Source organism: Drosophila mojavensis, unplaced genomic scaffold (assembly GCF_018153725.1).
Source record: "Drosophila mojavensis isolate 15081-1352.22 unplaced genomic scaffold, ASM1815372v1 contig_136, whole genome shotgun sequence".
NCBI lineage: Eukaryota > Metazoa > Arthropoda > Insecta > Diptera > Drosophilidae > Drosophila > Drosophila mojavensis.
In genome coordinates this window covers 12,525,676-12,546,466 of record NW_025318667.1, presented here as the reverse complement: position 1 = coordinate 12,546,466, position 20,791 = coordinate 12,525,676, and the positions used below count along the sequence as shown (strand labels likewise).

The 20,791-nt window shown below is 39.1% G+C and overlaps 4 protein-coding genes across 8 annotated transcripts; 3 read left to right on the top strand and 1 right to left on the bottom strand.

Annotated features, from left to right (window-relative positions):
* The first annotated feature begins 2,557 nt into the window (after positions 1–2,557).
* On the top strand, positions 2,558–3,188 carry LOC6583686. The gene is made up of 3 exons (XM_002009315.4): positions 2,558–2,732; positions 2,807–2,939; positions 3,019–3,188. Exons 1-3 carry the CDS (start codon positions 2,621–2,623, stop codon positions 3,119–3,121), a joined length of 348 nt encoding a protein of 115 aa, XP_002009351.1. The 5' UTR covers positions 2,558–2,620; the 3' UTR covers positions 3,122–3,188.
* A 905-nt stretch (positions 3,189–4,093) lies between these two features.
* Positions 4,094–4,599, top strand: LOC6583685 (venom peptide MmKTx1). The gene is made up of 3 exons (XM_002009314.4): positions 4,094–4,207; positions 4,279–4,384; positions 4,446–4,599. Exons 1-3 carry the CDS (start codon positions 4,141–4,143, stop codon positions 4,555–4,557), a joined length of 285 nt encoding a protein of 94 aa, XP_002009350.1. The 5' UTR covers positions 4,094–4,140; the 3' UTR covers positions 4,558–4,599.
* Positions 4,600–4,921: 322 nt separating this feature from the next.
* Positions 4,922–18,641, top strand: LOC6583683 (kinesin-like protein Klp10A). 3 transcript variants are annotated; one of them, XM_015161402.3, is made up of 5 exons: positions 4,922–5,077; positions 9,399–10,744; positions 13,537–13,783; positions 13,854–14,642; positions 18,273–18,641. In XM_015161402.3, exons 2-5 carry the CDS (start codon positions 9,609–9,611, stop codon positions 18,588–18,590), a joined length of 2,490 nt encoding a protein of 829 aa, XP_015016888.1. In that variant the 5' UTR covers positions 4,922–5,077; positions 9,399–9,608; the 3' UTR covers positions 18,591–18,641. The 3 variants fall into 3 exon arrangements, with proteins under 3 accessions (XP_015016888.1, XP_002009348.1, XP_032587923.1); XM_002009312.4 differs by lacking the exon at positions 4,922–5,077 and adding an exon at positions 7,738–7,973; XM_032732032.2 differs by lacking the exons at positions 4,922–5,077; positions 18,273–18,641 and adding exons at positions 7,738–7,973; positions 17,328–17,565.
* Positions 5,781–7,431, bottom strand: LOC6583684 (nuclear transcription factor Y subunit alpha). 3 transcript variants are annotated; one of them, XM_032732036.2, is made up of 2 exons: positions 7,289–7,431; positions 5,781–7,229 (listed from the first exon to the last, which is right to left on the bottom strand). In XM_032732036.2, the coding sequence occupies exon 2, from the start codon at positions 7,180–7,182 to the stop codon at positions 6,274–6,276; it is 909 nt and encodes a 302-aa protein (XP_032587927.1). In that variant the 5' UTR covers positions 7,183–7,229; positions 7,289–7,431; the 3' UTR covers positions 5,781–6,273. The 3 variants fall into 3 exon arrangements, with proteins under 3 accessions (XP_032587927.1, XP_002009349.1, XP_032587926.1); XM_002009313.4 differs by having other exon boundaries at positions 5,781–7,215; positions 7,289–7,430; XM_032732035.2 differs by having other exon boundaries at positions 5,781–7,212; positions 7,289–7,430.
* Positions 18,642–20,791: the final 2,150 nt, after the last annotated feature.

Genomic DNA, 20,791 nt, shown 5'->3' with positions numbered 1-20,791 from the left:
GAGAGAGAGAGAGAGAACGAGGAACAAAACTGAAATGTAGTGAATATACTTGACTGAGCGATAGTTCAGCCAGCGGGCCTGCTCGACTTGCAGATACCCTGTAATGAGCTATCAGTTCGCTCAGGCTTGGCGTATGGATTAAATATGAACGGTAAACGATTTCTGCCATATCCAACTACAGCACAGCTAAGCCAGTGGACATACTCGACTAGCAGATGCCCTGCAAAAAATGAGAAACCCATCTTAAATCAACTCTCATTGATTATGAAGCAAAATAAATTTTTGTTTACTATAAAAAGTAATCTATAGCCAAACTAGAGGGCATAGTCGACCATTAGATACCCTGTTCAATGCAGACGGCTTGTAAAACGTAATTTTCATTTATGAAAACTGAGAGCTAACTACTTATATTATATTAAATTAGAGCTGAGTTGATATGCTCGACTAGTAGATACCCTGTTAAGAGAAAAAAAGTGGGTAAGCTAGCTTCACTTTATTATAAAGCGAATCAAATCAAAAAATGTTTTTACTGCTAAAAACTAAACTTGAGATAGTCATGTTCGACTATCTAATACCCTGTTACGTGACTACAAATCGTTAAAAAGTGGCATATTAATTGAAATGCAATGTAAATCACCTAGAGTAGAGCAAAACATTAGCGCAATGGGCATTCATAGAGTATCATGCTCACTAGTATGATCGTTTGCCAGACACCTCATTTGATGTGAAAGTTTGTTAGATCTTAGAAATAAATGAAATCAAGATGAACTTGACTACGCGATGCAATGTAAAAATAGGCTCGACTAGCAGTTGCCCTGTGGCTCGCCTTCAGAATGATTAAATACAGGTTTTATCATCAACAGACTTCATTTGATTCGCATACGCTGCTTATAGAGGCATAACGGGCATATTTGGTTACTATATGTAAAATAAAAGGAAATGAAAATCCGCAAAAGTCATTTGAAGCCAAGTAAACTATGGCGGGAAAATGGCTAAATTGGCTGCACTGCCGCTGTCCCAGTTGCCGTGGCAAGGTCAACAAAGTCTTATCAGCTTGAATTCTATATGTTTATATATAAAGTATATAAATATATACGTACCTTGATTTTCGACTGTTTAATTTTGAATGGGATTGAAAAGAATAAACGCCCATTGAGCAAACTTTTGCTATAAGTCTGGCCTTGAAATCAAAGGTGAGGCTGCAGATTAAAGGAGAATGAACAGCAAGGCTGATATATGTATGTATATAGAACGTATGAAGAGAGGGAGAACGAGAGAGAGAGAGAGAGAGAGAGAGAAAAGTTCTATTCATAAATCATGATCATTCTTTTGTCTCTTGCAGCATTTGCACTTGCACAAAAACCTATATACCCGTTCCAGCCAATTTCAAAGATCTTAGGGTATCAAACAGCAACAAAAACAATGGGAAATCCGGCATCAATAACAGGTCGATGAGAGAATAGAAATGCTCAAAGTTTTATTATGATTTATAGACATTCATCACCCGAACAATGACAATGTATATACATATATATAAATATATAAGTATATATACATACAGAATAGGTAACGTACAAATTGTTTAAGTGTGTTAAGAGAGTTAAGGAAACGAAAATTCAACGAAAGTTCTATGATTTAAATGTGTGGTGTAAACGTAGAAGCTAATAGATCTAGAATAGATCTAGAGAGAGAAATAGAGAGCAAGATCTAGTGAAAATAATTAATAGTAGTATTAAATAGCAATAGCGATATTGGCAGAAATATGAGTAATCTGAATGTTGAATTGATCTCTATCTCTCTCTTTTTCTCACTCTCTCCTTCCCTCTCTCTCGTTCTCTCTCTCTCTCTCTCTCTCTTAGTCTTTGCCTATTTTGTATTGGTATTTCTCGTTTATCTCGTTCTCGATTTGTGTTTCTATTAAACCCTCTCTCTCGCTCTATCTCTCTCTCTCTCTCTCTCTCTCTCTCTCTCTTAGCCTTTCCCATTTTCTATTGATATCTCTCCTTTGTCTCTTTCTCTCTCTTTTATATATTGTTTTCGATATGTGTGTTCCTATTAGACACTCTCTCTCGCTCTATCTCTCTCTCTCTACCTCTCGATATTTCTGTCCCTCCCTCTTTGCCTCTTGGCCTCTCTTTTTCTGTCTGTATAATTCCTTCTCTCTCTCTCTCTCTCTTTCTCTCGCATTCTATATCTCGATATCTGTCCTTACGGTCTCTCTTAGACTCTCTCTCTCACTCTGTCTTTCATTCTGTATCTTTCTTTTATCTCTCACCCACACACATTCTCTCCCTCTATTCTGCCTGATTCATAAACTAGAAACTGTTTTATGTGAACAAACACAATAGAATAATCAATAGGCTAAAGCCCAGTGAGCACTACGAGACTAAACCATGTTATATTGTATATTATACTATATCCATTTATATACATATATACACAAACATACATATATAAACAATATTTTCGCAACAAACAAACAAAACTCGGAGAACAGCAGCAAATTAAACGAGAAAAAACGATTTAAAGAGCTGATAAGTTGAGCTGGCGATGCTCAGTGTCAGATCTGTTGCCTTATAAAGCGAAAGTTCCCACTGTCGAGACGCAGCTGAGCTGGAACATGAAGATGTGCAAGCTGGAAATGTGCTGGATTCCAATTGGAATATGCCTAATGCTGGCGGGTGAGCTGCAAGGCTTCAGCACGCAGTACAGGGGCAATACAAAGCATCCAAGTGAGTCCCTGGCTATACTCATATCTGATACTAGATCAGATGTATATATCTTCATATATATATATCCACTTTAGCTCTACCTGATCACTGCTTCTATGCGGAGCTGAAGTTGGCTGTGCCCCGCAATGGAACCGTCTATCCCGTCGATCAATTTGACTTTTGCGCCAAGGTCTATTGCCGGGAGGACTATGTGCTCATTATCAAGCAGTAAGTCGAGGCATCAGGCGACTATATCTTACCTATATATGTATACATGTATATCCAATCTACATCTATATATCTTTAGCTGCGATCGCATGCAACTGGCGGATGGCTGTTATTTCACGCCCAACGACTATACGAAGCCTTATCCGGATTGCTGTGCCATGCGCATCTGTCCAAGCAAATGATATATCCCATATCCAATTAGAATTCATATGTATATATGTATATGTTGTTATAAAAATTATATTTATATTACAAAATAGAAGCATATCAAAGTCTTTTTATTGGATATTCGAATTGGAATATAACTCTGCAAATAGATCTAATTGGATAGCCTTGATGATTTAATCCAATGGAGTTACTATATTTAAAATAAACTGTAAAGTAGTTGGACCCATGAGGCAGGTGCTAATTGGAATAGCCACTCTAATTAGAGGTGATTAAAACTCTTGGCCAAATGATCAGATTAGATCAACAAATTATTATTTTAGATATATGCACATATACTCCAATTGGAAATCAGATTACACATGTCTAATTGGATATAGTCGACAAACTGCATGTAAATTGAATTGACACATTTAGCTTAAAGCTAAGTGACAAGCGGTTGGCTCTTCCAATTGGCGTGCTATTGTCTGATTAGATGTGTAACAGACAACGCAGGCAATTGAGTAGAATTGTAAAGCTCGCCTGAGATATCTCGAGAAACACTCAAATCTGACACAGTAAACGCATTTTTAATGGGCATATAAATAGGTGAATATATATGGTGCGACAATCATATGGAAGATGTCCAATTGGAAGTAAATTTTATACTTTTTGACTTTGTAATATAAACAGCTTTACACTAGACAAGGCTATATACATACGTACATATATCATTGCGATTAATCAGAGGAGACTTGAATCAAAGTACTGAACTGTAAATACCCAAATTTGACAACAGATGGCTTCTATAGAAATATATATATATATGTATAATCTATATAAATGCGTTTCAATAATTAGTTTTCACTCGCAATCGAGTCTATCAGCGACTCGAGCGACCTCTGCTAAATCGTCGCCCAGGTCAGAGCTGCTAATCAATCTGATAAACCAGACACTATTTAGCTGATAGCTATAGAGCTATATAATTGACTTGGCTCGAAGGCGGAGCATTCAGTTTCAATTCAAATTTTGAGCTTTACGCTAACGATTTCTCATTATGAAGACGGAGACAATTGTCCTGCTTATTGTGGTGCTGGGCGCCCACTCGCTGCTGGTGCTGGGCGGTAAGTCGTAGCTGAAATGCTCTTCAGGATTTAAATCAACCTACATAGTATATGGAATACATTCTTATTAGATTGCGTATTTGTTGGACAGAATTTGAAGGTGGGTGATAGCTATTCGCCGCCTGGGCAGTGCGTACAGTTCACCTGTCAGGCAGGTGGTGCCATTACGGGCAAAGCGTAAGTGAACTTTTGTACGCAACTATATGCATACCCTGTAAAATATGTTTCGCTCTGATAGCTGCCCAGCACTGGCCACCCTACAGCCCTGCAAGATGGTCGAGGATGACACAAAACCGTTTCCCCTATGCTGTCCCTACTACGATTGTGGAGAGAAGGATCTAAGACTATAGACATAGAAGAACACAAAATTAATAAATGCAATACTAATAACATTTTGAAAAGTTCTATAATCAACAAGTCTGGCAAAACGCAGCGATTGCCACAATTTCGATAAGTTCAGTTAGATCGAATGGGCTCACTTTCGATAAGTTTTGATTGCATATTGCATAAATGCGCTAAAAAATACCGAATCACAAAAATGATTGAGGTAGCAAAGCTTCGATGTATTTTTGTCCAGTTTGGATTTGTTTTTTTTTTTTTTTTTTTTTTTTGAATGCCTAACGGATCATTTATTCATTGATTTAAATGTCATTTTCAGAACGCCTGGGCCCAAACGTCTGAGCTTCTATTTAGTTTCCATTGTAAATTCGTAAAGGAAATTACTTTTCATATTTTTTCTTTTTTTACAAAAACAGAATTATTTCTTTTTAAATTTTTAACCGTAAATAAGTTTAGATTTTTACCAAAACAGATACAATTACCATTCAAATTATATCAACAAAATGTGTCTTGAGTGCAAGTCCTAAAGAGGTAAGTAGAAACTGTTATAATATATATTATTTGTGTTTTATTTTATAAAAACCAAAAAAATCAGTTTATTCGATTCTTCGGCTTGGTATACACGCTTGAACTTATTATATATGCTCGTATATAGATATATCTGTATGTATATATATATATATATATATATGATTTGCAGACAGATCCGTACTCTATATAACAAATGTATATTATGCATATATGGGCATCTATATATATCTAAAATATCCGTGCAATTTGTCCTGATGTACTTACATACATATATGTATATAGATATATGTATGTATGCATGTATGCATTTCGAGTGTCCTATTTAAAGCTGTACAACATCAACGTTTGGAACACACAATACACGCAGGTGAAACTTAGCCTAGGCTTATGCATATAGATATAGATATATATGCATATACATATATATTTATATATATGTATAGAAAATGTGAAGCTATTTGTGGCTCGCTTCAAATCTGTATACATGTGCATACATGCACATGAATATGTGATATATACTTATATATATATTGTATATTGTATATAACATACACACATACATATGTATATATATATAACCTGAGCTAGTCTAAACATTTTTAACTATGGTCCGACGGCAATCCTTTTGCCAGTTTTGTAGATCTTAAAAAGAAACAAAACGCAACAATAATAATGCAAGAAATGAAATTAAAAACGAAAAAGATTTAGAATTCGCTATTGTTTAATAATGAAATGTTATAATCATAATAATACACTTAAATAATAAGTCAAAGCATTAATCAGTTAAAGCTAACGAGCACAGTCAATAACTCGCTATCCGCTACTTTAACTCGTTACTTTTAGCAGGCACAGTGAAAGCAAATATCATAGCCAAAACATCGACGGGCTTGAGCATGCTGTGTTTGGGGTCGATTTGGTCACGGATCGATCTCATATATAGACGACAACATTGCTCAAGGATCCATCGATTCATGAAATTGCAACGAAAAGAAATAGAAGAAAATGTAAAGAATAGAATCGTCACAAGAGTCTGGTCACACTTAAATGCTAGATTCCTTTTCACCATGCCCATGTTGAGTGCGTGTCTTGTGTAGTGCAATGTAGAGTTCTCTGATTGTAGTGTAGTAATCTAGTGTAGTCTAGTGTGTAGCTTAATCGGGTGACTTTAGCTGCGGCATGCCGCACTCCTCCTCCTCTCATTGACGGGCCGCACGCTCCGTTTCCATGAGGCACTCGCGCACTAGGATACGGGCATGGACAATGCCACGCTTCAGTCGCTCCGTTGAGCTGCGCGATCCCGTATATGTGGGACGTATATCACGGCCCATCTCCTCGATCACGGTCAGCAGCTGGGCGTACTTGCTCAGGCCATTGCTACCGACGCTGCCCGCTGTCGGCAGATTGGCGGTGGAGGTCAGCGGTGTGGTGATGTTGGCCGACGTCTGGGTGGTCACCACTGCCGGCGATGTGGATGGGGGCGGGTATTTGAGCTGGGATTGTGTCAGATTCAGGCCGAGATTGAGGTTGACAGCATTCCCATTGCCGTTTCCATTGCTGTTGTTGTTGATGTTATTATTGTTACTGTTGTTGTTGTTGCTGTTCGTGCTGGTGCTGGAGAGATTACGTCCATTGCTGGCCGCCGCTATGTTGGCCAGGGATAGAGCCGCCGCCGCTGCTGCAGCGGCAGACGAAGCGGACGGCGTGGCAGTGGTGTTCGATTGCTTCTGGAGCAGGGCGAGCTGAGCCTGCAGAAATTGCGGCGAATATTGCAATGCGGCAACGGCGGCCGCAGCAGCTGCGGTGGCTGCAGCGCTGCTCGATGCGTTTCGATCACGTTTGCTGCCACCGCCACCGCCGCTGCTGCTGATAGCGTTGCTGTTGCCGCCGTTGTTCACATAGTCACTGTTGCTGGCAGCGCTGCCAGCGCTGGTGTTGCCGCCGCTGCGCGAATGATGTATAGCAGAGATTTGGATTTGTGGTTGCTGCTCGCGCTGTTCGCGCTGCTGCTGATAGTTGTAGAAGTTTTGCACCTGCGAGCGCGGTATTGGTGTCACTGTGACGTCACTTAGCTTCGATTCGACAGCCTGTATGTCCATGATGTCCATTCTGCTGCTTCGCTGCTGTTGTTGCTGCTGCTGCTATTGGTATTTCGCTAATATCAGTCAATTGCTAGTGCATGTCATTTAGTTAATCTTAATTGTTAGTACTAACCGTATATGTTTTGCAAATGGCACTCGTTTTATGTTGTGCAAAATTTTTACGTTTAAGATTTTTCGTTGCAATAATTTACGCTTTCTACGCACAAACAAATCTATTGCAACCACCACAAACAAACATGTACACAGGGTTAGTGTTTTTCCTGATATCGGCATATCGATATATACTCGTGTATGCACTTGTCATTCCATGAAATGCCTAGAAATACCAAAACATACCAGACGTCTTGTAAAGCAGCTGTTGCGCTTAAAGTTAGTTGAATTGACTTGAGTATGCATATGGAAAGACTTCTATTGCTAGTCTTTTTTAAAATGCTTTGAAAAAAATATTTGTAAAAATAATGCTTACTTTCGTTCAGTACGCATTATATACTTATTTGATTCTAACGGACAGCCGTGTGTCGGCGCGCCAGTGCTGTAAAATACACGCTATGACTGGCTGGCACTAAAAGAAGAGAAGGAAAAAAAAAACAATGGCGAAGCAAACTCTGAACTAAAATTCTGTTGTTGACATCTGGTCGCTTTGTAAATTTATTTCGAACACACTCTTGTGATATCTAGTTGTGATTAATTCCAAAAAAATATTAAAATCGAATCTTTTAGTAATTTTATGGATTGTGCTATTAAATAGTTTTTGAAGACGAAGCAGCGCGTGTGTTCAAATCAGCGAGTGTGTCGAGGTGAGCGTATATTACACGTTGTATTTGGTGCAACGCCATCCGCCGCCGCTGTTTCAGTCGGAGTCGCAGCAGAAACAGCAGAAGTTTAGCAAAATTACAATTTCATTTCCGCGTATATGATAGAGATATGCGTGTATGTATTTATGTGTGTGTTTGTTCGTGTGCATGTGCATGAAAGCCCTGATGGCCTGCGAAGCCCAATGTCTTTTGCTGCTGTCAATATGCATATGTATGTGTGTGTGCGAATACGAATGTTTTTCTATGTGGGAGCCGCAGCCGTCAGCTACTGCATGACGTAAAGCTATTGCTACTGCTGCTGCTGTGGCCGCAACAACAGCGTAACAAGACATACAAACTATATACATATGTAGTTTATAGAGTGAGTGTGAGTGTATGTGTAATTAGCAACGTAAAGCTGCTGGCATTGATTAGCGGCTGTTTTGAGTGTTTTTGGCACTTTTACACGCGCCTTATATGCATATATGCAGGCATGCATGTATGAGAGAGCCTGCGTCTGTGTGGAAGTGTGCAAGTTACATATGTATGTGATGCGTGTGAGTTTGTGTCACTGTCGCTATGTGCCGCATACGTTAACAGTGTTGCACAACGCCGCTCTAAGTGCATGCAAAAATCAAATCGGCGCACAAATTACAATTGGGCAAAGCCTAACGCCGCGTCGCTGCACATAAATTTACAAACATACAAGCATATGTGCAGTTGTGTGTGTGTGTGTGTGTAGGAACTTATAAATCTGTGTATATATGTAAGTGCATATGCTTGATTTTGTTGCTGTTATCGATAGCGAAGCGACAGTTGGGCATTTGAATTTTGTGTGAAAACACATACAAACATAAACACACGCACACGCACACATGCAAAGGCGCGCTGAACGACGCCGTTTATTTTGCGACCTCGACATAGAAGAAGCCAACACCAAAGCCAAAGCCAAAGCAGTAGTCGTCATTCCGTAGCAGCGGCAGCAGCTAGGCGGCAAACAGCAGCAGCCATTTTTGATATATTGCTGTCTCGCTTCAGCATTTCGAACGTTGTTATTTGATTTTTAGTTTATTGTTGTTATTGTTGTTGGAAACCAGGCAGCAGCAGCAGCAATTGATGTGAGTAAGCGTTGACTGCACTGTCAGTGGAACACAACACTGAGCAGCATTTGACAATTTGCCTCATTTTCGACTTTTGTACGAACGAACACAGAAGCAGATAAAAAAAAAAAAATATTTTTTTATATATTTCTAAATTTATACAATTTAAAATTCAAGAAAAACAAAATTAAATTTAACCAATTCAAAAAAAGTAATATTTTGCTTAACGGAGTTTACTCTAATATATAAAGACCAAATTTATTTGTGTGTGTGTTTACGTTTATAGATAATAATAATACTAATGTAAATATCTATTCTATCCATGCAGAGAAAGATCGAAAGGGAGAGTGAAGACGCACACACAATAATCGCGAATCTGGATTTGGATTTGATTCAACATAAACAACAACAGAAACCACATATATAAATCGCAGCAAGGTCTTTAGTATAAGCCTGAGCAAGTATTAAATACATACATCAACACAAACAAACAAGAAGAAGACGAACATCATCACCTACAACTGTAAGACCATTATCAATGGACATGATCAACATCGGGCAGAGCGTTAAGATCAAACGCACCGACGGCCGCGTCCATGGTGCCGTTGTATCCAAACTGAATCCATCGGCACGCTGCATCACCGTCGAGTGGTATGAGCGCGGCGAGACAAAGGGCAAGGAGGTGGAGCTAGAGGCCATACTCTCACTGAATCCAGAGTTGGCCATGGGCGATCCCAATGAAATGCATCACACAGCGCCGGAGCCCAAAAAGCAGGCCACAGCCCCCAACAATCTCTCACGCAATCCCACACAGTCGGCCATTGGCGGCGGCAGCACCGGTGGCGGCGGCGGTGGCAGTGGCGGCAGCTCAACTGCACGTATGACCATGACCGGCACACAGCTGAACAAGATCAGCGAGGCTAGCAATCGCGAGATGGGCGCACAGTTGGGCACAAGCCAGAGCGTTGGCAACATGACCTCCGGCTCGGTGGGCGCCAGCAACAATAGCAGCAGCGTCGGGGCCACGGGCGGTATGATGCGGCCCCGCTATGCGCACATGCAGCTCAATAGCAATGCACAGACGCGCATCGCATCGGCGGTGTCCAGCAACAGCAACAGCAACAATTTGATGAACGAGCGCACCTCGATAACGGCAGCAACGGCGGCCGCCTCAGCTGCAGCTGCTGCTGCGGGTGGCGGCGGCGGCGGCGGCAGCAGCACCACAAACAACTCGAATAACTCAACAGCTGCCGGCGCTCGTCGCAGCCACGCCCTGAAGGAGGTGGAGCGTTTGAAGGAGAATCGCGAGAAGCGTCGCGCTCGCCAGGCCGAGATCAAGGAGGAGAAGGTGGCACTGATGAATCAGGATCCAGGAAATCCCAATTGGGAGACAGCACAAATGATACGCGAATATCAGAATACCCTGGAATTTGTGCCGCTACTGGATGGCCAGGTGGTCGACGATCATCAGATTACAGTCTGTGTGCGCAAGCGTCCGCTCAGCCGCAAAGAGATCAATCGCAAGGAGATTGACGTCATATCCGTGCCGCGCAAGGATATGCTCATGGTCCACGAGCCGCGCAACAAGGTCGACCTAACCAAATTCCTCGAGAATCACAAATTCCGTTTCGACTACGCGTTCAACGATACGTGCGACAATGCTATGGTCTACAAGTGAGTACCGAATCTCTCTAGAATTATATAGTATATATATCTAGCTTATAGAATATGTATTAGCATATAGAATATGTATTATTTATATGATTTAAAATAGTCCGATAAGAACATTCGAATTGGTCTAAAGGGCAATAGCTTTTGAGGATACAGGTTAAATATCATTTAGACCTAAATACTTATATACTAAAACCAAATAAATAATTAATATAATTATGTAGATAAAGGCCATATTTTGACCTTAGGATTCGTTAATGCTGAACTGATTAAAAAAACAAATATGTTTTTCTTTTCAATAATTCCATTTTTTTATTTTTAAACAATTTCAAAAATTCTTTTTACAAATTTGAATATTTAGCTATGATATTCCTCAAAACTTAACTATATATATATAATTTTAATATTATATATATCATAGAAGCGATTTTTGTTATTTAAAAAAATTTTTTAAAATTAATTTTACCGTTTAAAAATCGGTCCTCAACTTTTTAGTCTTTTATGTGATATTTATTTATATATAATCTAATTATGTGATCTTATTTTATGTGATATTTATTTATATATAATCTTATTATGATTATTGATTTATTTTATTTTTTAATACTTTTTTTTTTTTTTTTTTGATAATACCTAAAAATATTTATATTGGTTTTATTGGTATTATTATTATTATTATTATTATTATTATTATTTTTTTTTTTTTTTTTTCATAATCTTTATTTAAAAAAGAAGTGACATTTTTGGTTCTTGTCATATATAAAAAATTATCAAATATCAACTTGTCTATCATATTCGTTTCTATGCCAATAGTTTCTGGCTCAGTTCAATTAAATATAACTTTTAAGCGCATCGCATTTAATATATCGCATACAGTTGCCATAGAAACCATCTCGGGTTCCCTATGATATTAAAAAAAAACAACAATTTCCATTGATTAATCATATACGAGTTCAGATATAACAAACAGATTTCGGTTGATCTGCAAATTAATTTGCTTTTGCATTGAGCTTGGCATATGTGATGTCTCGCTTTATCCTGTGGCTGTCCTTCTCTAGCAGATGGCAAGTAATGCGAACAGCTGTGCGTTCTTCTTATTGTAACTTTTATTTTTGTTGTTGCGTTGGCGACACACGAAATGCGCACAAGTTCAGCTCAATAGCAATAGCAATAGCAATAGCAACAGCAACTGACTCACGGAGAGGCTCTCACACAACCAAACGTATCGCACACATGCACGCACACTTGCTTAGTTAAACCGTTCGCTCCCGAAATAGCCAAGCTGTGCCATTCTTCTTGTTGCTGTGTTTCTTCTCGTTGTCGTCGTTGTTGTTGTTGTTTTTGTTGGTGTATGACTAAACGCAAAAAGCAACTCCATCTGTTTAGTCTGTCCGCCCGTTCGTCTGTTCGTTTGTATATCTGTCCATTTGCCTTCTCGCTCGGTCGGTCGGTCATTCGTTTTGTGTTTCGTTTCGTTTTAAATTCGCCTCAATGAACTTGGCCGCGTCTCGGCTTTGATTTCTCATCGAAGACGCCGAGCAAAGCAACTGGACACTGACTACTGACTGCGGCAGAGGGCATATTGGGCTGGCTGCATCATTTGTTCGCATGTATTAATGCGCTGCCGAAGAGCGAGCGTATTGCGCAGTCAGTCAGTGACACATGCTTTTATTTTGGGTGTTCTTTTTGTTTTCTTCTTTCTTTTCTGCTGCTCAGTTCAAAAAGTAACCGTCGTCACAGCAATTTTTTTTTCCCAAGTGAATGAATTGAAGCTCATTTCATTTCTTACTTTGTATCTGTCTCTGTCTCTGTCTCGCCTGGGCAGATTAAATGGGGCTTTCGATTGTAGCTGCTGCCGACTTCCCCTCTCTTACTGCCCCTTTGCACTCGTCTGCCTTTAGCACACATTTCTAATGCCGCTTCCTTCCTGCTTTTTGCGCATGAGTCAATGGTATTAAAAACTGCTGCGCCACGTACTTAAACTACGGTGAAATTTAATCATCGAATGTGATAAGCGCAGCCGTGTGAGTTTCTGTATGTGAGTGTGTGTGTGTGTGTGTGTGTGTTTACAGCTGTTTAATTATAGCCGCAAACCACATTACGATATATTGTGTTATGCCTAAATATATATATTGCATAGATTATAATTTTTATTGATTCAATTTGTTTATATTTAACTATTATTTGATATTTACTTTTTATAGCTTTAATTTACGAATGCCAAAAATGTTTGCAATGCTTTAAATTTGTAGTATAGATAGCACTATCATAGCATGGAAGGCATATAGCTTCCAATTAACAGATATTTATGGTGTCTTATAGTATATAAAACACTATGGATGAGATTTTTCATTACTTGAGGAGGTATAAGACAGTACATTTGGCGTTTGGATTTTATTATAGAAATATGTATATATTTTTAGATATCCTTATAATGAAATGTAGTTAAAATTCTTACAATTGATCAAAGAGCTACAATCATGATTAGTTCTAAGCCAAGTTTTATGCAAGCTTAACGTTTTAGAATTTCCATAAACTTAACGAAGAAAGACCTGTTATGATATTAGGGGAAACCCTTTTGATCATATGACAAGATATAGCTCAAGAATGTTAGTTTTAAGCATGAATGGTTTTCAATAAACTTAACGAAGGATTTCGATGTAGGATTACAGATTGTAGGATAGATAAGAAAATTTTTACTAACTCCTAGCTAAATTTGTACTTTAATAATTCACATACATATAATATGAATATTATATTAAAACTGATCTATATTATTTAACTCTGTTTTCCAGATACACTGCTAAACCTTTGGTCAAGACAATTTTCGAGGGGGGTATGGCCACATGCTTCGCTTATGGACAGACTGGATCGGGAAAAACACACACGATGGGTGGTGAATTTAATGGAAAGGTGCAGGACTGCAAGAACGGCATCTATGCCATGGCCGCCAAGGATGTCTTCGTCACACTCAACGGGCCCCGCTATCGCTCGCTGAATTTGGTCGTTTCGGCCAGTTTCTTTGAAATATACAGCGGCAAGGTAAACATATATACATATATACATATATCTTTCAGACAATTGACTGGATATTAATATCGTATCGTTGCAGGTCTTTGATTTGCTCGCTGATAAGCAAAAGTTGCGCGTCCTGGAGGATGGCAAGCAACAGGTACAGGTCGTCGGCCTCACCGAAAAGGTGGTCGACAGCGTCGAAGAGGTACTGAAACTCATACAGCACGGCAATGCGGCACGAACTTCTGGCCAAACGTCGGCCAATTCAAATTCATCGCGCTCGCATGCCGTATTTCAAATTGTATTGCGCCCCATGGGCAGCAGCAAAATTCATGGCAAATTCTCATTCATTGACCTGGCGGGCAATGAGCGTGGCGTGGACACATCGTCGGCGGATCGCCAGACCCGCATGGAGGGCGCCGAAATCAATAAGTCACTGCTCGCACTGAAGGAGTGCATCCGTGCGTTGGGCAAACAGTCGGCACATTTGCCATTCCGTGTCTCCAAGCTGACGCAGGTGCTGCGTGATTCTTTCATTGGGGAGAAGAGCAAGACGTGCATGATTGCCATGATATCGCCGGGCTTGAGCAGTTGCGAGCATACATTGAACACATTACGCTACGCGGATCGTGTTAAGGAGCTGGTGGTCAAGGATGTGGCCGAGATCGGGCATGGTGACTGTGAGCCCATCGACATGGACGAGGAGGAGGAGGTCGAGGAGCAACAGCTGGCCGAACATGGCGTTAACATGGCCCAGCAGTCGGCCCATCATCATCACCACCATCAGCATCAGCAATCGCTGCAGCGCGGCCACAACAACAATAACAACAATAGCAAGAACGGAAATGCCGCCAACATGGATCTGGCCATGCTTAGTTCGCTGAGCGTAAGTATATCCCTCTCCGAATATTGTGACACCAGCTGGCGGCCTGGCCGCCATGCATGCCCCAAGTCACAGTGCTTCCTCTTCCCCCACATCGTTTTTAGTATAAGGTTTAAGCATAATTTAGTCATTAAGCATAAGCTAGTTGTATTAGGCATATTTGTTAGCGTATGGCACTTAAGTTAGACTAGTTATTAGCTGTCTATATTGTAAGATTTAGTTTATTGTTAAGTTGCAGTAATTTCCGCCAGATGGCGTGTTAGCATATTGCATTCGCTGTAGAGTAACGAAATTTTATACAAATCATAGCAATTGGCGCTGCCTTATTACTACTCTGATAATTAATACTAGACTTCAGCTCAAATGTCACCGACATGCGCTAATTTCCGCCAGATGGCGTAACAGGAAATATGAAAATTATACATACAAAATATATTATAGGACTTCTGTTATGATTTAATACCATCATTTAGCGTAGTTCATATTACTACAACTAACATTTCTTATCATAGAAGAATTTAAATTTTATATTTATAGATATTTCTTTATATTATGTATATATTGATTATAGATGTATGTGAGAATTTGTGTTTTGTTTTTGTTTCTAACAAAAACTTAAAGCCCAGTTCGGGCGCTTTTTAAACTCCCTGTTTTTCCGCCACCAGATGGCGTATATATCTATTTAAACAGCACTTGCAATGTCCGCCAGATGGCGTTTTAGCTAGTCCCATATCAATATTATATAGCACTTAGATCTCTACTATCTCTGCTCTCTATATTGCCTGATATTGCTGTCTCTGGAGATGGTTGCGCTTGATATCCGCCAGATGGCGTGTTAGCTAGTCCCGTTTTAATATTGTATATAATATAGCAATAACTAATTCTTAGATCTCTGGGATCTGCTCCATTGTCCCACTTTACTGTCTCTATAGATAGTTGCGTGTGATTTCCGCCAGATGGCGTTTTAGTTAGTCCCAATTAAATATTATATACAATCAAATCCTCCCTCCACCCTTGCTCAAAATTCAAATGTCGACAAATGATTTCAACCCGATAAAGTAGCCATAGAGAAAACTGTCAGGGAGACGTTGATCTGGCATAGGTGTTTGGAATTCAGTTTCATTGTAAATCGAGTAGTCACACCAGTCAGTCACAACAAAACCGAGAGAACATACACATTGTGTAGCAGAAAACATTTAGTAAATATTCAATACTCAAGCAATTAGCAGCATTGGCCATCTGCGAGTGAGTCTCCAGCTGAATTCATTCCTCCTGCTTTGTGTGTGGTTGTGAGATCATCTGTTGTGTCTTCTTTGTGTGTGCGTCCGTGGACAAGGCCATCAAATGCAGCGCGCGACCAAGAACAAGTGTAGCAGCAGCCTCCTGCAGGCCGGCAGCAACATCAGGTGCACTACCACACCGCGTACCGCACGCGGTGGTGCAGCAGGAGTCGCAGCTGTTGGAGCCGGCACAGGCGGTGTCGCAGCTGGACCAAAGACTAACCACGCCAAGGCTCACGATGCTGGCAAGAAGCCTCAAGTGGCACAGCGCATGAGCGTCGAAGCGATGCGTGCAGCAGGAAATGCAGCAGCAGCTGCTGCAGCCAAGCAGCGTCAAATCGCAGCCGAGGCAGCAGCCATCAAACGCCACTCGGCATCGGCCGTGGCCAGAAACCGTGGACGCAATGCAGCCACAGTGAAGCTGGGAGGAGCAGCAGGAGTAGCTGGATCGTCATCAGGAGTGGGCACAGCAGCAGCAGCAGCAGCCACAAGTGCCCGTAGCAGCGTCAAGGGTGGTCGTGCCAGCCAAGAGGCCAAGCCGAAGTTGACTCGCAACCAGGATGTCCATGGCAAGCAGTTGAGCAAGAAGCAGCCACAGACGCAGCAGCCGCAGCCGCTGCCTCGGCCACCGCCGCCGTCGCCAGTTGCAAAGAAGTTGAAGAATCCAAAGCCCGAGCTGAGCTATCCGCAGCCGAGTTTCATGGGCCCGGACGAGGGGCAGGTGCTGACCAAGCCGCGACGCGCCTACAACACACTCAAGCGTTTCTTTGTGCCGCTGCTGAAGCTGACCACGCCGCTCGACTTCCAGCAGCTGCGTCCGGCCGGGCAGCGCTATCTGCAGAAGCTGCAGCGCGACCAGGCAGACGAGGAGCGCAGCAAGGCCGAGATGCGCCATTTGGTGGAGGCAACGCGCTCGCTGCTGCCGCAGTGGCTGCCCCTGGATGAGCTGGTGCCGCCGCCGCCGGAGTTTGCCGACAAAAACGAAGAGGATCACAATGCCTGGAGATATCGCATCAATCGCACAGACACCGTTACTTTGTGCAATTTCCCAACACTGGAGCGACAGATGCTGGTGCGCGAATACGCCGGACATCTGCAGTCATAGGAGAGGCGCCACGCTCTCCATCCGTGTGCTTGTGTGCCTGTGTGTGCGTGTGGGAGAGAGTGATCCTCTCTCTCTGTGTATGTGTGTGTAAAGCTAGTTCAGAGTTAGTTTGCATTCGATTTAGCCTTGTCACGTCCGCTTGTCAAATGTCTGCTGAGAGGCGAGTTTCGTTCAGTCTCCTCGCTTTCTACCTCTCCCTGTCTCTCCTCTTCTCTTATCTTCTTTTCTCCCCTGCCACACAATTTCTGTTCCTTCTGCTATGCCTCTTTGCTCAATTTCATCACTGCCTATTTCTATCGCTAGATCCGTAACCGCCCCAAACCGCCAAAGCCGATGGTCAATCGTCAAACTCGAAGCCGCTCAGCAACAAGACCATAATATGTACACATATATCTTAACTATCTATATCTATAAATGTGTGTGTGTATATATATGTATGTATATATATATCTATATATGTTTGGCTTAATATATAGATATATATATACACATATATATAAAAAATAATAGCAAAGACATACCGAAAAAAAAAAAAAAAAAACCAAATCTTTAATATATAGAAAAATCGATATAGATATAGGATGTATATGTATATTTATATATATATATATAGACAGCGATATTGACATATGTACATATATCCGTGTATATCCATAGAAAATGATGTAGATCCTCTATGTCTGTATATAACTATATAGAAAGGGAAAGATATATCTATATCATTTTCATTGTATATACGCCTTATATATATACATATAGAACTCTTTAAAGCTGGCCTATTCAAAATTCTGGAGGGGGAAACTAACGCACAGGCCAGTCCAATCAAAGTCTGACCCAAATCGAGCGAGATAGATATATATATATATATCTTATCAACTTTGACAAGCGGAGTAACCAAATTGCATCAATTTCTAGCGTAGTGTGTTTGTATGTATATATATATATATATATATATATATATATATATATTTATGTCAATATACATGTATAATATATTGCAATGTATATCCGATATATGTATATATGTATATATATATGCATATCTATCTGTTTCTATATGCAGCGAATGTTAAAATATTTTGTTAATAATCAATAAAAGATTGGCATTCATTTCAACCATAAGTCTAATTACTAAGATCAGAATAATCATAATCATAAGTAATATAGCATATAGAGATATCGTATAACATGCATGCTCACATCCTGCCATATCCATATCTATATCAATACCGTCAATGGATTTTGCAGGAACATGAAATGTCCGAGGAGCTGATCGTACAGCATCAGGCTATCGATGATCTGCAACAGACCGAGGAAATGGTCGTTGAATATCATCGCAGCGTGAACGCTACACTGGAGAATTTCCTAGCCGAATCGAAGGCCTTATATGATTTGACCAACTATGTGGATTACGATCAGGATGCGTATTGTAAGCGTGGCGAGACAATGTTCTCGACCCTATTAGATATTGCCATACAGTGTCGCGATATGATGGCCGAATATCGTGCCAAATTGGCCAAGGAGGAGATGTTGTCCTGTAACTTTAAGCCAACCAATAAGCGTTAAACACAACACACACACACACACACACACACACACACACACACGAACAACAACAACAACAGCAAGAGCAACAAAAGCAGCAGCAGCAACAACACCACAAAGAACAACAACAACAACAACAGCAGCAGCAGCTATGTCAGTTATATAGTATTTTTACATTAACTTTTTTCTTTTCTTTTATTTTTTTTGTAACGCCCCGCATTAACTTGTTTATTCAAAATTTTGAGTCAACAAATAATATCCTAGCCTGACATATGTTGTTAACTGGGCAAACACACACACACACATACACCAACACACACGCAACGGCAACACACACGAACCACGTCAACTAAAGCAACTTTTCCCTCTATGCAAAAATTCGTTTTTGTTTTCGTTCCATTTTATTATTTTTATTTTTATTTTTAATTTATTTATTCAATATTTTCTTTTTTTTATTATTATTATTTATGTTAAATTTCATTTATCGGGGCATTGTTTCAACTGCACAACAAGAATAATAATAATAATAAAAAGCAAACAAAACAAAACAAACAACTTTCAAAAAGTCAAAAAAAGTCGAATTTTGCATTCATATGAATAAACATTAAAGACTTCACACGTTATGCAACACTGAAAAGCCACACACACACACACATGAGCGAGCAGCAAGGACCATCCGCAACTCCAGCTGCAGTATTTTTTGTTTTTTTTTTTTTTTGCTCTTGAAATATTTTGCGCTCTCGCTCACACACATGGCAGAAGTACGTTCATAAAATAGTAGTGCGACTAAGGACTAAATGTTAGGAAAAATACTAGTAGCAAGAACTAAATGAATAGCAATATATGTTAATAAATTGTTTGAAAAACATTTTGAACTGTTTTTTTTTGTTTTGTTTTTTTTTTTTGTTCAACATTTAGTGCTAAGACGCACTATTATTTTTATGAACGGAGCTTACATATATATTCAGATATATATGGAAAAGTATATATATAAATTACAACTAGATCAAAATGTGTGTGATTTTTTGCTTTCCTCTCTTAGTTTCGTGTCAAAAAAGACATTTATTTTATACATAAACAAAAACAACTAAACACATAATTTATATATACATATATAAACTAAAACAAAGAAGAGAAAAAAACACAACTAACTATGAGATTCCATTCATTAATTTTCTTGCTGTCTGATTACATTTAAAACTATTTAATATTTACAAAATGTATTTATTTAAAAAAAAAAAAAAAAAATAGAAAACAAAAGCAAAAAAACAACAAAAAAATGGCCACAAACTGTATTTAATTTGTATTAATTTATTAAAAAAATAACAAATCGCACCAAAATCAATTACGTATTTCTAAAAAATATTTGTTACTTCAATTAAATATAGAAACAAAAAAATAGATTTTTTAAAAAAATATATTAAACTCATTTTTTTTTGCTTAGCTTTAGTTGTTGATGCAAAGAATTTATGGAGACGTCAAACTTTTCCAGTCGATCTTCATTTTATATATATTCTACAAAAGAAAAACAAGCTATACATAACTCTGTCTCTCTATAGGTCTTTATAGATCTGTAGATCTATTTAAGCAACGACTTTTTGGCAAAGAAAAAGAAAATCACTTTTTAAGTGCAGTTGAAGAGAACGTTTTTTTTTTTTTTATTTTAATAAATTTCTTATGCATTTCTTGTTTAGCATTATATATATATAGTTATTTACTAATATTTATTTTATATTTAACGCTTATCTAACAAAGACGATAAAAGACACTGAAGAAAAAAATTAAACAAAACGAAATAAAAACTGCTTTTAAGAGTAAACAACAAAATAAACAAATTTAAATGACAGATCTGTTGTAGCTTATCTGTGCTTTCACCTAAGACAATTAACCAAAATTCCCCGCCCAAAAAACGAAAAACAAATGTCTAAACAAATTAATTAAATTCTGTTATTGCATTTCTCTTAAGAAAATGGGCAGAAACAGGTCCTACTTACTATAAATATAAAAAAAAAAAAAAAAAAAAAAAAAAACGAGAAAAGGAAAACTAATAGATTTTTTTTAAATCCGCAGAAAAACATGTTTTAAACAATTTAAATAAATGAAAAAGTGTGCTTCGATATTACGCAGTATAAAAACAAAAAGAGAAACTAAAAATTAATTTAAAACGTTAGGAATCTGACTCTAATAATGTATTATTAAATATAAATATTAATTTATATTGT